The 18,557-nt window shown below is 42.7% G+C and overlaps 1 protein-coding gene across 1 annotated transcript in view; it reads left to right on the top strand.

The window, feature by feature from the left end:
• Positions 1 to 17,834, top strand: part of PAM16 (presequence translocase associated motor 16) — a 73,795-nt gene extending 55,961 nt beyond the window's left edge. Inside the window, exons 3-5 of the mRNA XM_078663138.1 lie at positions 4,717 to 4,853; positions 9,353 to 9,418; positions 17,676 to 17,834. Coding sequence (XP_078519264.1) covers positions 4,717 to 4,853; positions 9,353 to 9,418; positions 17,676 to 17,780 — 308 coding nt within the window. The 3' untranslated portion in view covers positions 17,781 to 17,834. The remainder of the gene's footprint in view (positions 1 to 4,716; positions 4,854 to 9,352; positions 9,419 to 17,675) is intronic.
• The last annotated feature ends 723 nt before the right edge of the window (positions 17,835 to 18,557 follow it).

Below are 18,557 nucleotides of genomic sequence, written 5' to 3'. Positions count from 1 at the left end.
CTACTGCAGAATATCAACATGGCATCCAACATTGGACCTGGCGTTCACTCTTGTTGACATTGTTTAAATTAATCACAAACTCTTGCACAGGGACCTGCATCTCACTACACCATGAACAAGGCCCTCGTTTTGGAGGTGTAGTGAGATGCAGGTCCCTGTGCAAGAGTTTGTGATTAATTTAAACAATGTCAACAAGAGTGAACGCCAGGTCCAATGTTGGATGCCATGTTGATATTCTGCAGTAGAGTGGTGCAAATGATTAACTCACAATGAAGCTGCATAGGCTGTGAGTTGATTGCACATTACTAGCCTACAGGGTTGACAGCAGTTTTGTGCCCAGGGATCTCAGCTAGAACATACTAAGTTTTAAGAGATTTGCTACTGCTTGTTGACATGCTCGGGAAGAGGTGTGGCGCCGCGGCCAGGGCGATTGACGCTGGAATCTGGGGACCACGGTTCGATCCCCGGCTCCGGCGGCAGGTTAGCCCAGCACCATGTGACTCTGGGCAATAGCTCGCTTAATCTTCCCAACGGCCCCCAGCGCCTAGAGACCCTTACGGGTGATTGTGCGCTTTACAAATGTGGACTTTACTCTTATATGTAGTTCTGTAGAAATGGGGATATCTGTTGTTTTTAATCCAAATTGTCCCTCAAGATTCACCTCCTTCTGGGCAGTGACTCCAACTCATAAAGTAGCAGTCAGTCTTTATCCCATAATAAAAATAATAATCGGGGAAACAGTAAATTATGTTAGATATACATAGCTGCCAAGGTTTTAGATTGCGTATGTGTGACATTTTTAATATTTTCATTGTAATTATGAGTGACATTCAATAACTATGAGACATTTTCTGGTGAGCAAAAAATCAAGCAATGAAGGATCAATAATGAAACCAATTTGATCATTGAGAAACTTGAAAAAGATACACTGGAAAGCACATGAAATGGAACGGCACTAGTGCCCTTGTAACCTGATGGTAGTTAGATAAATATATAACCACGATATTAACAACCTACAGGATTGGTGATGCGAGCTTAAGCAGTAGGAAAAAGTATCTTCTAAATTTGCAAATATGAACTGTAGCATAAAGTACAAACATAGCTGCATTGCTGAATTCGATTATCTAGATTGTTTTATGTACGTACGGGAGCCTGGTGCCCACACGTGAAGGCCAGGGAGTGTGTTCTGCTCTCTGATATGTAATCCAATGGGTGTCGAGGTTGCCCCGCCCCCTCTCATTGCTCTGACAGGAGCAGCCGGACCAGTCATCTGAGGGTGGACTGCTGCCCAGCCCGCCTTGGCACTAGCGCAGCCTGAGGAGGAGCAGTGAGGGTAAACGCTCAGGCTGACCCTGTAAGATTAAATATATTTGCAATCTAAAAAGGTCAGATCTTATAGACCTGAAAGTGTGAGGACCGTGGCAACGACCAGTCTTCAGCAGCCCGGTCCGGTTGTGGGGGTGCTGGTCATCATGATGAGAGGCACTGGTGGCATGGGGGCATCCTGATGAGAGGCACCGGCGGCACGGGGGAGTGGAGGGGGCATCATGATAGGCACTGACGGCACGGGGTGAAGGAGGCATCATGATGAGAGGCACTGGCGGCATAGGGGTGAAGGGGCATCATGATGAGAGGCACTGGCGGCATAGGGGTGAAGGGGCATCATGATGAGAGACACTGGTGGCATGGGGGCATCCTGATGAGAGGCACCGGCGGCACGGGGGAGTGGAGGGGGCATCATGATAGGCACTGACGGCACGGGGTGAAGGAGGCATCATGATGAGAGGCACTGGCGGCATTGGGGTGAAGGGGCATCATGATGAGAGGCACTGGCGGCATAGGGGTGAAGGGGCATCATGATGAGAGACACTGGCGGCACGGGGTGAAGGGGGCATCATGATGAGAGGCACTGGCGGCATTGGGGTGAAGGGGCATCATGATGAGAGGCACTGGCGGCATAGGGGTGAAGGGGCATCATGATGAGAGACACTGGCGGCACGGGGTGAAGGGGGCTTCATGATGAGAGGCACTGGTGGCACGTGGGGTGACGGGGGCATCATGATGAGAGGCACTGGCAGAAAGCGGGGTGAAGGGGCATCATGATGAGAGGCACTTGTGGCATGAGGGCATCATGATGAGAGGCACTGGTGGCACAGGGCGGGGGCATCATGATGAGAGGTACTGGTGGCACGACGGGTGAAGGGGACATCATGATGAGGCACTGGCGAAAAGGGGGGTGAAGGGGCATCATGATGAGAGGCACTTGTGGCATGAGGGCATCATGATGAGAGGCACTGGTGGCACAGGGCGGGGGCATCATGATGAGAGGTACTGGTGGCACGACGGGTGAAGGGGACATCATGATGAGGCACTGGCGAAAAGGGGGGTGAAGGGGCATAATGATGAGAGGCACTGGCGGCATGACGGGTGAAGGGGACATCATGATGAGGCACTGTCGGAAAGGGGGGAGAAGGGGCTTAATGATGAGGCACTGGTGGTATGAGGGCATCATGATGTGAGGCACTGGCGGCACGGGGTGAAGGGGGCATCATGATGAGAGGCACTGGTGGCACGTGGGGTGACGGGGGCATCATGATGAGGCACTGGCGGAAAGGGAGGTGAAGGGGCATCATGATGAGAGGCACTGGCGGCAGGCATTATGATAAGACGCACTGGCGGCACGGGGGTGAAGGTGCATCATGATGAGAGGCACTTGTGGCATGAGGGCATCATGATGAGAGGCACTGGCGGCACAGGGCGGGGGCATCATGATGAGAGGCACTGGCGGCACGACGGGTGAAGGGGGCATCATGATGAGGCACTGGCGGAAAGGGGGGTGAAGGGGCATAATGATGAGAGGCACTGGTGGCAGGGCATCATGATGAGAGGCACAGGCGGCAGGCATTATGATAAGACGCACTGGCGGCACGGGGGTGAAGGTGCATCATGATGAGAGGCACTTGTGGCATGAGGGCATCATGATGAGAGGCACTGGCGGCACAGGGCGGGGGCATCATGATGAGAGGCACTGGCGGCACGACGGGTGATGGGTGCATCATGATGAGGCACTGGCGGAAAGGGGGGTGAAGGGGCATAATGATGAGAGGCACTGGCGGCACGACGGGTGAAGGGGGCATCATGATGAGGCACTGGCGGAAAGGGGGGTGAAGGGGCATAATGATGAGAGGCACTGGTGGCATGAGGGCATCATGATGAGAGGAACTGGCGGCACGGGGGTGAAGGAGGCATCATGATGAGAGGCACTGGTGGCACGTGGGGTGACGGGGGCATCATGATGAGAGGCACTGGCGGAAAGGGAGGTGGAGGGGCATAATGATGAGAGGCACTGGTGGCATGAGGGCATCATGATGAGAGGCACTGGCGGCAGGCATTATGATAAGAGGCACTGGCGGCACGGGGGTGAAGGCGCATCATGATGAGAGGCACTGGTGGCATGAGGGCATCATGATGAGAGACACTGGCAGCACAGGGCGGGGGCATCATGAGGAGAGGCACTGGCGGAAAGGGGGTGAAGGGGCATCATGATGAGAGGTACTGGTGGCATGAGGGCATCATGATGAGAGGCACTGGCGGCACAGGGCGGGGGGCATTATGATAACAGGCACTGGCAGCAGGCGAACTGCAAAACTAAACTTTAAAATCACAACTGCCACCCTCTCACGCTTTGTGAAGCCTGATGGAGTCCTGGCTATGGATTTGCCAAGACCATCCAGAGATGGTGACCTTTTTGTTTTTACCTTCTCTGCTAGATAAGTGGGGTGCTATATATAATTTGTAAATGATACGGCTGGCCTTGAAGATGGTGCAGGTCAGAAAGGGGAGTCAATTGAGTTCTATCAGGTCGGTGGTGATGAGATAAGTATTCTTTTGACCATGGATGAGAATTGCTGCTGAGTGCAAAAAGCACCTAAGGGGTGCCAGTGTGGAGTCTGAGAAGCTATATAGTAGGTCGTTACACAATCCACATGCAAGTGTTCTAGGGCTTGAACAGCATTTCTGAAGCCTTTTCTAGAAGAAACTGAATGAGAAAATAGAATCCAAATAATTTGCTCAACTCAAAGTTGAATGGGAAAAATTGCATGCTATTAGGGCCGTAACTAGAAAAGACTGCCTCCTTCTGGATCATACCAGTGGTTGTTTTTAAGTAGTTTGCCAGTTTGACCTACTTCTGCTCTTCGATGGTGATGTTTGAAGAGGGAACATTGCTTTAGACATGGGACTTCCTCAATGTTTTGGAAAATCCACCTATCTTCATGAGTATAAACCATCATGTTTTTCACTTTCTATATATTGTTAACTAAGCTGAACCTAATACTACTTTAACACTCACATTTGTGTTACAATAAGCATATATCTGTGTTCCCTCTCCTCACAAAGACAGCTAGAACTACCTGTGAAGTGACTGAACTAGATTTGATCGGGCAACCCAGTTTATTACACAAGTAGGAAGATTTTAATTCTTTAAGTTAATTCTTTAAAAGGACTTTTAATAGCAGTCATTTTAATGTTTAACTGGGTGAACTCAAAATTATATGCCTTTTAGGATACACACTACTTAATATGGTTAACAATGTCAGTATGTTTTGTGGCGCATAACTAGGATTTCTGAAATTCTTTGTGTTTTTTAATTCCCTATTGCGTACCATGTGTCTGAGATTTAGCTGACAGTCTTCTTACCTCTTGTGTGTTTCTCAGCGAGTCGAGCGGCAGCAGATGCCCGTGGCCGGGCTGGGCACAAGTCGGCTGCTGCCTCCAGCCTGTCTGGAATCAGCCTTCAAGAAGCGCAACAGATACTGAATGTCTCTAAACTCAGCCAAGAAGACATACAGAAGGTAAGGTCATACAATGCCCTGAAATTATAGAACACACTCAGAAGGTAAGCTTAGGCAGGATCTTGCCGTTCTAGATCTTGTTACATACGTTTATCGCTGGTAGAAGGCTGATAGTGTAGAAAACATGCAGAGCAGAAAATCGGATAGCGGCTTGTTATTCTAAAGAACAATTAGGACCCCAGAGTGGTTCAATGTAGCTTGCCATGTCTCTTGGATATCTTGAGATATACCTGACATTTTAGCAAATAGTGTGTTGCATGCTGGGACTAAAGGCCCATAACTTTAATGGTAAGACCAGAGCTGATTAAGGGTGTCTTGCATTTCATGGGTCCTGTGGAACTTGTGGATAAAATGTTCCAGAGCTCATTGAGTACAGGCAGTTGAGGCCATGACCATATGAAAATTCACCATGGTTTGACTTTATAGACACATTCCACTAGTGAGGATAGCTATTCGTTTCATGTTCCAGCGTTCATCTAGAATGGAGCTGCGGTAGAATCACAGTAGTTTGATAAACTAGAGCATGTCTGAAGACTAACAGACTGTAACATGATATTGTAAAATACGTTCCTGAGGTGAGGTCATTGTTGTAGAAGACCTTCAGAAAGTAAGCTCACCATGGATAGAAACTCTAAAACTTACATACAATGGGAACTCGAGCAGTGACTGGAGGTGAGCTCAGAGTTATTTGGTATTTTGGAGCACATTGAGAAGGCAAGTCCCCTCATTGACAGGATATTTTAGTACACACTTAGTAATCGAGCTACCATTGGGTTGATATTCTAGAGCACATTGGGTAAATCTAGACTTTGGTTTGATATGCCAAAATACATTCAAGATGGTCAGCTTGGAGCGGTAGAAAACATTCCAGAGCTAAACTGCACTCCTGGCCATTCTTTGTATGCACAACGTCCATCCTTCACCTCCAAATGTGTCCGCCAACCTGGGTGGAATCGTAACTCTGCTAATAACTCTGCTAATGTCCTGTTTTCAACATCACTATATAACAACACTATTTATAAAGGCAATACCATAAACATCATATTTTTTAAGTTTATTTTTTACCTTTTTCTTTTTTTCTACAAGCATTTTATGCCTCAGAGGCCCGAGTCCAGGCGGTCAGAGTTTTGATGATGATTTGGTGTTTTCAATCTTACCAGGCCACCTTCAATTTTTCCTGGCACTTGCGCTCTTCTCTCTCTTTCAAATGGCCCTGACTTGTCAATTCCCAGTGTTCTCTCTCCACTCATTTCTTGCTTATTATTGAGCTAAGCTGTCATAGGGTCCAACAAGCAGAGCTTGCCTTCCATTGTGTGAAGCTAGTTACTACTTCTGACGTTCTTTTTAGCCTCTAATTCCAGTATAGCCAGGAGGCAGCTCCTCTGCCAATCATGTTCTGCTTAAGTCTGCCTAACACGTCTTCCACAAAAATGACTTGATCTCTCTAGGTAATGTTATAGGGTCAAGTGGAGAGAGTTTCACAAGCTTCAGTCTTCTGAAAAACTGTATTCAAGTACCACCTAGGTACCTAGAGCTTCTGTGATGAAGTTACTTGCCACTAAGATGAGACCTAAATTAACCTCTCCTCCATCAAAAAAGCAAAATCAAAGAGCAGAAAATAATCCAAAACAATTAAACATACATATTTCCAACGTATGATGTATGATACTTATGGTATACTTAGGCCATTGTATGCATTTTTCAAATTGCTTGAGTTAGCTGGAATCACACCAGAACTGGTTTTCCTCTTCATGCTCGCAGGGTTGTTTCAACCATTACCACATGATGCAGTGTCGTGTGTGTGCGCGCACACGTGTGTGTGTGTATGTGTGTTTTTTAGTTTAAAAAAATATTTCTGTATGTCCTAATAGGATTGTGTTGGGGTGGTAGGAGGCAGCATGGAGAGAAGGTTGGGTACAAATAGAGGAATTAGATACATGGATGAAAATGGGATCCGAGTGGGTAGAGTAGGCAGGAACAGAAGCGAAGTCAAGGAGTAGAGATGGTAGCAGTCAATGAGTGAAAGCAAGGGAGGATGGGAGCAGCAGGGTCCATGTCCTTATGTGTCCCTGGTTTAATTGTGATTAGCCGAGGAGCCATCTTTATTCTGTTCTGAGGTTTTTAATGGCTGCCTCCACTGATTTGTTTTTTGAAAGTTGAATATTAGTAAAACTAGGAACTCCATGTACCAAATGAGCAGTAAGTATTTATCCATTACATGTGCATTTTACTTTGTGTAGGAATAAAGGAGGGAATTGGTATGCCCAACATAGAGCATTACAGTACAGCCGAACTTCAGTTGGTGTTTGAACGGATAGTTTATGCACTCAGTCAAACAATTGGGCAATATCGAACAGACATTTGTGTGTACAGCAGTACGGATCTGGCCAAAAAATATGTATTTGTGTAAGGAAAACCCTTCATGGAGCTGTGGTATTGATTGATTACATGGTTTGCTCCTTATTATAGTTCCTCTCCATTGGCACCACAACAGCATAACCCCAAATTCAAACGAGCTGTGGAATCTGAACTTTTTAAAATGTGGGAAAGAGGAGTTGAAGGTCTTTGCTAAATATGCTTATGGGTAAGAAGGTGAGAGCAGTGTTTGATATGTGCAATACGTATTTTGGTTTAGATAAGGAAGTTGGGGTGCACAGTAGTGTACAGAGTCCCCCCCCCCCCCACACCACTATTTCTGGAGGGGGAACTCTGTTCCCCTCACCCAAGAACGAAGGAGGCTGAGAGGTGTAACCATCTTGTTGCAAAGCATTAGTCATTCGCAATTACAGAAACTGTTGAGGGCTATTCACAAAGGTAACTTGCACTTGTGAGTAATTTTCATGTTTAATTTACTCTTAAACTTTTGAGTTAGTTTATTAATTTAAGCTATTCACAAAATCTGAGCGTAAAGTTACTCAAAGTGTTGACTGGCATATCTCCACCCTGTGATAAAATGGTGGAGTCAGATTTACAAGTGTAAGTTACTACTGCCAAAAAAGGAACCGTAGTAAGTCCAGCATCACACATGACACTGACACTGTAACACCCTCCCATAGAAAATAACAGAGTTAGGGACTTAAAATAAAACCCCATTGAAAATAATGTTGAGTACAATAATTTAAAATAGTTAACATTAATAAATAAATATAATTTAATTTAAAAAAAAAACTTGATTTAACTATAAAGTATTTTAACAATCTTTTTTATTTTATAAATTTATTTGACACTAATTTTTATTAAACTGTAATTAAATTAGGTTTAATTCTATGCATCTGTGCATAATCATTGTTTTTTATTTGGTCGGAAATGTATATTTTAATGTCAACTATAGAAATATATTTAGTTTAATATTTGCTGGAGCATTTTATTTTGTTCTACATATAAAATACTTATATAAAATTAATGTTCATTAATATTTAATATTTTCCCTATACTGTACCATTGAGCAATCTCCTCCCTACTGTGGAGCCTCCCTAGGGTAAGGTATAATGAAAGTAAAAAGATTATCTACCTCCCAGGAAAAAAAGGAAAAATCATTCCAAAACTGGTAGTTTTTATAGATATGAAAAGTACAGTCTCTGCTGGTCAGCTGTTTGAATGGTGTTGAGTTAAAATACTGACATTTAATCAATGAATTGAAAAGCATTGACAATAATAATATTCAATATTTTAATGTTGCTTGTAAAACTACTCTATTCAGCAGCACACTGGCGAATTGCAAAATAGTGATTTTCTTCTCATCCGATGATGGAAGGTTGGGATGGAAAGTTAAAGAAGGGCCCCTAGATTGCAGTATATCATGGTCAGAATTTCTGTTTTAGTTCTGTGTACTGCGTAAAATGCTCCATTTGTATCTCTGTACAGTGTATGTATATGTGTTTCTACGTTCCCATATCATAGAACGGAATGCCCTTGAAAGAATATATCCCTGCACACTGCTCTTTTAAATCTTTGTATGGCAACGCTAATTAAAATTTTTAATTTACAACCCATGTGTGCCTTGGCCTGTTTTAACACTAAGAACTATTTTATTCTTTTTTTAAAGCTGTCTATTTTCTCTTAAATTATTGTGCATACCTTATCCTTCAAAATGTGACTTTTAATTCTGTCACATTAAACCGCCTTATGTTTACCTTGTGACCCCCCCCCCCCAGCTTCCTCCTGCTAAATATTATCCATTAGTCCACTTTCCACCTGAGGCTCTCATCCACTAAAGTCTTCACGAAGTAGAGAGTTCAAAGGGAAAGTTGGTTGCTCATGCCAGCTTATCCTCTTGTGTGGTGCGGATGGATTACTTTAAGGCCTCTGCCAAATAGTTTTTAAAGACATAGACTCATGAGCTGTATCCTAGCTTTCACCTGACCAGAACCCTTGCTTGCTATCCATCTGTACATTGCTTTCAACATAAGTATTGTGGAATGTAACCCCATATCTGAATGTAATAGGTGATCATGAATCTTTTGGCATCTTATCAACCAGTTTTTTTTTTCTTTTTACAGAACTATGAACATTTATTTAAAGTAAACGACAAGTCTGTTGGGGGTTCATTTTACTTACAATCAAAGGTAAGTGCCACAGGCATTCTTTTCGGGAGGGATCCCACTGACAAGATGTTCATGCATCTTATATGTGAGATCATCGAACATCACATATTGACAGCACTTTGTAAAGTCCTATATCATGCATATATGTTTTATTTATATATATATATATATATATATATTAAACACACGCTGCTGAGATGGCGTGCCTCTGCCTCTTGGAACGGCGGGCTCCCGAAGGGGTTCGCCAGCCCCTAAATATAAACACACTCCTGGTTTGCGTTCCTCGTTGATGAAAAAACCGGAGTCGGAGCCCAAATGCAGTAAACGGTGCTTTCAGATTTTATTTGGCAAGAAAAAACAACCCAACGCGTTTCGAGATCCCGTGAGCAAGAGATCGGCTGATCTCGAAACGCGTTGGGTTGTTTTTTCTTGCCAAATAAAATCTGAAAGCACCGTTTACTGCATTTGGGCTCCGACTCTGGTTTTTTCATCAACGAGGAACGCAAACCAGGAGAGTGTGTGTGTGTGTATATATATATATATATATATATATATATATATATATGTATATATATATATATATGTATATATAATTTATTTATATATATATATTTATTTATTTATTTATATGTTTTTCTCCAACATTGGCTCTTTTATATAGTCACATACTTGAATCATTCCCCGTCGTCAGGCTGTAAATCCCCGGTACAATGAAATTGCAGTATACAGTAAAAAAGTTTCCAACATACAGTGTATAATGTAAGATGGCCATAGGACTAAAACAACATAGTATGTTCAGTAAGACCTCCATTTCATTTGAAAGTACCCACATTTCAGCCAATGAAGTGGAAGCTTAAGCACTCCTACTACCATTAGAGGCCACCATAGCTCAGATTTCTACTGCACGTCGTGCACATTCAAATTGGCAAAAAGGAAATCATTACGTTACCATAAAGAACACAAGCCCAGGTCGTTCTGCTCTGCTCTAACCTTTCACTGAACCTGAAATTGTTTCAATTCTGGGCTGTCCTGGATTTGAAGCAGCCCTATCTTCAGCACTACTGTACCGCAAATTGTTTTTAGGGAAGATTGTTAGAATTTCTGGACCAGGGAGATCTTTTGGTCTGCCAAGCAACTGTCACCATGGCTGACAAAGAGAAGAGATCTCTTTTTAAAACATGTTTATCTCGTGGCAGCAAGAACATTTACACTGATGACCCTCACTCTGCGTATTTATTGTCTTTATCCTGAGCATAAGTCAGCGTAATGCAAGATCTGTAAGTCTTTCTCTACTAAAACTCTTAATGACAGAGAAAGGAGGTTGGCATTATTTCTTCTGAATAAAGAGAATTTACCTCCTTCTAAAGGAGATACCCCTTTTCTGTTATAGATTCCGTGAGAAGTGCCCCCCAAGCATTTCCATGAAGGCAGCGCACAATCGGAGACTTTTACAGTTTTCTGAGCTTGATCTATTTGGTACAGCGCTGCAGCAACGTTCTGAGCTGACAAAACAGAGTCTCAGCACTAAAGAGACACACCTGTGACAAAAATGAAGTCTTCTTCAAAGGAAACCTCATCAAAGTCAAAGTCTTTATCTCCATAGTCTAAAATGACAACACCGTTGATGTCGAGCATTCCTTCAACTAAGATATAGTTGGAGTCTAGCATGCTGTCGACGGCAAGGAGACAGTCGATGATGACCATATCATCAACGACAACATACCATTGACGACAACCATACCGTCAACGGTATCACATTTGGCCACCGCGCAGTCTATAGAAAACCTCGGAAGAATTCTTTTTTTCAGCTTTAAAGGTGATAGATGTGCCTCCAGTACAGTTTTTGCAGTCAGATCAAGTGGAGGAGGCTACTGATTATGCCTCACTGACAGCTTACAGCCCAACTCAGTTGGATGTGAGATATGTACCATATTTTAAACATGGCTCAATGGAAGATGTGGAGTCCTACAGTGAAACTGTGTGTTAGCAGGAGTTCAAGTCTGGAAGTACTCTAATGGATTTAAGGCAGAAATCTCCTAGATATTGTAGAGAGACCGATATTGTCCAAGTGCCAATGGGCATTCTTTTCAACGTTGCCTCAAAGGATGGATACTTTTACTTCGTTATTACCGCAATAAACTAAATAATCCTAAAATTAGGTTACTTGCTGCTCCATCCTCCCTCCTCCTCAACCTGCGCCTTTACCAGTTTCACATCCTAGGCAGCTATCACCGCTACCACCTCTTCCAACACCAATTTGGTCGGTCCATGGAGCAGACATCCCAATAAGGAGAGGAAGGTGAACTACCACCAGATGGTGATGGAAGGGATGATAATGGCCAAGATTTTATTCTCTCAATTACGTAAAATGCTAGAGATGATATCTCTAAATTTCACTCATTGATTGAAAGAGCTGCCAAGAAATTAAACCTACCGATGTCCTCTCTAGATCAACCATGTTTTCTTTGACTTAAGAGAGCAACCTTAGAAGTATGTTGAATTCATACCTATTCTTGCTTATGTCTGGTCAGAAGGTCTGGAATTAACGCAGACACCTGCTACTGCCCCACCTGTGATACCGCATATGAAAAAGAAATACAAAGCCCCCAATTCAGCTCCAGCATGCCTCACTGGTCATACTAGACCAGATCCAGTAATTGCTTCAGCAGCTCAAAGAAGAACCAAAACCCCGATAACGCTGTCATCTAGTCTGCCAGACAAAGATGGCAAGCGTTTTGATAATCTGGGCCAAAGAATTTCCTCCATGGCAGCAACTGCAAATGCCCTGGTGATTCTAGGTCATTTTGACCGCCAAATGTGGCATAACATTGCTCCCTTACTTGAGCTCATTCCTGAGGATAAGAGAGGAACGGCAGGAGCTATCATAAAGAAAGGAGACCTAACATCTTCTTTTATTAGCAATGACACGGCATTGGATGCCTCAAATACAGGATTTTGCCAGTTGGCAGGAGGTACTGTGCTAAGAAAGCAAGGCTGTTTAAAATCCACAGCCTTCTGTAATGATACCCAATCTAAAATCCTGGATATGCCTTTTGATGGGCTAATGCTTTGTAGTAAACATGTTGATGAGGCTTTGCAAGGCCTTAAAACGGACACTGGCACAACAAAGGTGTTAGGACTTTTGCAGGATCACAGATTTGGGATAACTAATTTTCGGGGCTTATGAAGATCACTAAATTTAAGAGCAGAATTCAACTAGTATGGAGGTCAAGGACACCCTTATCCTCAAAGATAGTCTGGATATGATCAAGAAAACCTCCTTAATCGACACCAAAGGCAAACTTATGGGAGGTCTGCAGGAAGGAAGAGAGTTTATTCACAAGTACGAACCAATGATAATCAGAAGAGAGCCTGAATCCCACCTCCTTCCCACTTTTCCGTCGGGTCCTCGGAAGTTTGGGGGGTCGGGGGATTTCCCTTTTTGCTCTGCGCAGGAAAGAATATAACATTAGACATGGGTGTTACAAATTGTCCTGTCAGGAAATACATTGGAGTTTATCAAGAGACCCACAGTTTTGTCACCCAGAAAGAAATCTCTTCATTTTGAGGAGCTGAAAATGGAAATTCGTTTGCTTCTTTCCAAAAGAGCCATAGAAATTGTCACCAGATCGCAGAGGAATCAAGGGTTCTATTCCAGGTTCTTCCTAATAATAAAGGTCAATGAAGGCCAATACTGTTTCTTAGAAAGGTCAACAAGTATCTAAAGAAACATTTATTTCAGATGATTACTCTGCAAGACGTCCTCCTGATGATGCAGGGTAATTTTTTTTACCTCCGTGGACCTTCCAGATGCTTGCTTCCACATACTTCATCGAAAACACAGGACGTTCTTTTGATTTTCAGTAGCTGGTCTGCACTACCAGTCCGCGCCAAGGACATTCACCAAATGTCTTGCTTCTATTGCCACTTTAGTAAGAAGCGAAGGTCATCAGGTGTTCCCATACCCAAACAACTGGTTCGTCAAAGCGCCATCCAGAAAACAACTCAAGAGCTTCCCTGAAGGCTTGCGTCAAACTCTTCCAGAGACTAGGTTTTACTTTGAACAGGGAGAAATCATCGTTGGTACCCCAAACAAAGATCCAATTTCTGTTAGCAATACTCACCACTCAGTTGGGAAAAGCTTTTCCATCAGCAGAAAGAATGAGGAAGTTACAGACAATGTCAGACTATTGCTGGAAAGCAATTGATAAAAGTGAGGCAATACAAGTCCCTGATGGGTATGACGGCATCATGTATAGGTGTCATTCCATTTTGCAGGCCTCGTATGAGACCTGTTCTGCAGAAGCTGGATTTGCAATGAAAACAGGTGGAAGGCTAATGGGAAGATAAGATCCACGAAACAATCTCGGATCTGGTAGAGAATTCCAGAACACCTAAATGCAGGTCTTTCTCTTCTGCCAATAACAGAAAGGTTATTACTCACCACGGGTGCATCCATGGATGAATGAGGAGCCCACCTGCACAAATTGATACTCGGAACCAATTCTAAATTCATTCCTAAAGTTCATAAGGATTCCCATCTGAATGAGCCTGTCCTTCTTAGATCTTTATTTCCCAATCCTTATTCCCCAGCAGAGAGCTCATTACATTCTCTAGACTTGTGTAGCTCTCTCAAATTCTGTATAGACAAAACAAAGGATATATACACATTAGACCAGCTCTTTCTATCATTTGCAGAGCCACGAAAAGGCCAAGCCATGTCTAAACAGGGGACAGCAGCTTGGCTGTCAGCCTGTATAGCTTTCTTTAAGTCGTCCTCCCCAGGGAAGAGTGAGGGCGCATTCCACCAGGGGTATTGCTTAAATTGCAGCTCTCTATGCTGGGGTAACTTTGAAAGACATCTGCCATGCAGAGCCACCTGGGGGAGCAGGCATATGTTCACAAAGTATTAGTACCTAGACGTGAAAGCAGAAGCTGATACAGCAGTGGAACAGGCAGTCCTGAGAAACCTGTTTCACTATAGGTAAGCCTGCTTCCCATTCCGTTGTATTGCAGAATGTGTACTGCTTACTATTCTGAATCAAGCATATGAATATATAAAAGATCCAATGTTGGAGAAGAAGTTAGTTACTTACCTGTAACTCCAGTTCCCCAACATTGGTATTATATATTTACATGCTGCCCTCCCTCCTTCCCGGTTAGAAACTCATTGCATTCTCCTCTCACACTTGTGCTTTGAAATCTGAGCTATGCTGGCCTCTAAGGGGAGTAGGAGAGCTTAAGCGTCCACCTCATTGGCTGAAGTTTGGGCTCTTTGAAATGAGGTGGATGTGTTACCAAACATACTATGTTGTTTCAGGCCTATGGCTATTTTACATTAGTGAATTTATGGATCTGGTCAAAAGAAGCAGGCCATCCAGTTGCCTTTCTGACACTGGTCCTCCACAAATCTTCAACAGCATTTTTTACTACCTCTGCTGCCACACCAGTAAGAAGAATCATCAATAATGTAACTACATTAATCTTTCCAGAAGACCTGAAAAAGCCCTGCCTATGCCTATTATTAAAGAAAAATAACCTGGACCTGAATGACCCCAACAACTACAGACCAATTAAAAGTGGACATTCCTCGGCAAACTGATAGAAAGAGCAGCATTCACTCAGATATCACAATTCAGTGAAGATAACTTTAAACACAGTAGACCAGAACAGGGTTGCTGCACTACTTCTCTTGGCCATCTTGGCTGCCTTTGACGCTGTTGACCATGACACTCTAATGCGAAGACTCTATGAAGCCGGCATAGAGGGGACTGCTCTCGAATGATTCACATCCTACCTTCGAAACAGAACAAATACCACCTATGCTCCCCCTTTCTCGTCCAAACCGTACTTCACAAAAGCAGGGGTCCCCAGTCTCTATCATCTCATCCATGCTTTTCAACATCTACAATGTTCAATGAATTTCAGCTCACATGCTACAACTATGTAGATGACACACAAATACTTCTAAAAGTGGAAAGCCCCAAAAACATTGGAAGCTCAAGTCTTCAGTTGCCTCAGAGTCAGGCAGGTCATCAGTGGATGACCTATAGCCATCTGAAATTCCATGCTTCCAAAACTGAAATACAGGAGGCAGTTGGAAAAATGATGACCCACTCTGCGCCCGGTCTGACGATCCACCTTCTAAAGTATCTACGGAAGTAAGAAACCTTGAAATTACTATGTACTCTAAGTTATCAATGAATGCCCAAGTGGACAAATGAGCAAGATCAAGCTTCATTACTAAGAAAACTCTGCAATGCATCTTCCCCCACCTGGGATTTCTATGCTAGGTCCCAGCTTTAATCTCTCTTGTGCTGTCTAAACAGGATTACATCAATTGCCTCTACCACGAATATTGTTTTCAACTATGAAAAGACTGCAACGGATTCAAAACCTTGCTGCCAGACTACTCCTACATGTAAAGCCACAAACCCACATCTCCCTGCTTTAAGGGCTCTACATTAGTTACTGGTTGCCAGAAGATCCGCCTTCAAGCAGCTGTGTATTACCCACAAAGCAATACATGGAAAAGGACCGCTTTTCATCTGTAATAAAATCACCAAATTCATTCAACGAAAGAACCTCCGCTAAAGATTGGCACGTCGCCTCAAAACCCCACCAAACATGAAAAAAACGTAGGTGGTACATCTTTCTCTGTTCAAGCAGCCAAACTATGGAATTCATTACCGCCAAACATAAGAGTCACAGATAATTATCTAATCTTTTGAAGACTACTGAAGAGTTGGCTCTTTCCTACATAACCACCATATTCAAACACTAAAATACAGCATATCCCTGTGTTTGTAAACATTTATATTTGATTATATGCATGTATCTAGACCTATTTATTTCTCTGTACAAATATGTATGACGACTATAGTTTTTAAAACATATAGATATTGTCTAGGTCTGTGTAACAAATGCATAGGTTAAATATAAATATATATTTATATATTCTATGCTTAACATGTTTATAGGTCACTGCATAGCTTTCATATGTTATTTGATTTATATATGCTTATGGATCTCCGCTTTACTAATCTATCACAATATGTAAATATGATCATAACTAGTTTATCTACAAGTACTCCACCATTAAAATATTGAGGAAAATATCAAATTTAAAAAAGTTATAAAAATACACATATAAATTAGCTTCAAGTATAGCAACACTTGAAAGTATGAGTTTATACAGTTCAACTTTAAATCTATGTATTTTTTTTAGACATGTATACCCTTTCTATGTAGTTATGTATCTATATATTTTATTACTTTACACCAACTGTAGAAGAAAAAAACACTTGACTCTCTCCAATGAACTACTCTGTGTCACCCTATACCTTTTCTCAATATATCCTCTACCGCCACACTCTGACTCATACCAAACCTCAAACTACTACTATGATATCCAAAATAGCCCTTTCTAGACTCTTACCTCCTCTAGCTCTCCTAGGCTCACCCCAAACCTAATTTTAGTACTTGAGCTCGCAAAAAGAACCCTTCCCTCGTGTAGCTCTCCTTTGACTCATCCCAAACCTTATTTTACTACTATGATCTCCCAAATAACACTTTCAGACTCTTCCTTCTTCTATCCCTCCATTATCCTATTCAATTCAACTAACAGACTCTCATATCCTCCGCTCAAATTAACTTCTGTTGCCTTCTACTATTCCATCAATAATCCTTTTTGGGGTTTACGAAGTAGTGTACTACTCACCGAAAAGAGCTTAGACGCCTTGACAATATACTGCATGTTGTATATTTTTACATTGCATACTGCTATTTTGATGTACCGGAGATTCCCAGCCTGACAGTTGGGAACGATTCAAGCATGTGAATATATAAAAGATACCAATGTTGGAGAACTGCAGTTACTGGTAAGTAACTAATTTCATATATATCATAATTACGGAAAGAACTGCTTGTGTCCTGCCATTGCTAATTAAAAGTAAAATCTTTTGTACTTGTAAGATTTGAGCGCCTCATAATTTCTTTATACATGCCTATAGTTTTTTTTATTTTTGTGCATCAGAACCCTGCTCCGATATATTGACCACTGTGCAAAACAGGTGGATTTTACCTCCATCATTTATATAGAGAGATCTGTTAATTTTCATGGTGAAATCACCGCTCTAATGATACAACTGACACAGACCACCAGTCCAGTTTGCTGTGGACTGGTGGTCTGTGACAATATGGGTTGTATCGACAATGGGTGAATATTTCCCTCCGGAGATTAAAATAGTGCAAGCTGACCTTTTCTCTTTTTCACCAGGTGGTAAGGGCGAAGGAGCGGTTGGAAGAGGAGCTTCAGATTCAGTTTGCAGACCAGCAGGAAAAACAGAATAAGCAACATCAGCAGCCTCCCCCAGAAACATGACTGCTTCTCTCCCTGCCCCCTCTCTCTTGTAAATAAAAGCTCCTGTGAAATAAATGCACTGTATTTGTTCTCAGTTGTGAGCGGAATATCCTAGGTCCGTTAAAGGGGTCCATGAAGGACTTGCCAGTTGACTTGTGATTCCATTGGATCTTTGTCAGAGTGCAAGATTTCTGCATAGGAAATACCTTGTATGGTAACATCCTTCAGCTATATTTCTTCCTGGGCAAAATATAGCAAAACCAAGAGTGGTATTGGTGAGAGTCAAAATACAAATGTACACTGATCTTCACTTGACTTTTTTGGGAGTACAAAAGAGGCTCCAAGGCATGAGCAGCGGGAGATGTGAACAAGGAGTGAAAACGCCTTGAGACCTTTTTTGGTGAATCGTGCGCTGTACAAGAACCTATGACTATAATCATTTTAATTACATACGTTATTTGGACCATCCTTTAGGCTGGACTAGGAGCACAATACCAGTCCCAATTGGTTTTAGTGCTGTAGATGCGTATATTGTGCGCCCTCCCAAATCTCGCGTTTTACTCTGGCGTTGTAAGTGTGTTTTCTTCATTTTCAAGGTGACTCATGATGCCTCAATAAAATCCATAATGTACAAGGCCACAGAGTCCCTAATGGGTAGGTGAATTTGTGTAGATGTGAAGCGTTATAAAGTTGGTGGACTGCTTAAGGAACCTACATCAGTAGAATAAGTGAAGGAGAACTATGAAAATGTGTGTGTCACCCAGCGCTCGGATCCCAGGAGGTGGGCTTGGCGCATGT

The sequence above is a fragment of the Lissotriton helveticus genome, chromosome 10 (assembly GCF_964261635.1).
Source record: "Lissotriton helveticus chromosome 10, aLisHel1.1, whole genome shotgun sequence".
NCBI lineage: Eukaryota > Metazoa > Chordata > Amphibia > Caudata > Salamandridae > Lissotriton > Lissotriton helveticus.
The sequence above is the reverse complement of the archived record's forward strand: the minus strand, read 5'-3'. Positions and strand labels throughout refer to the sequence as shown.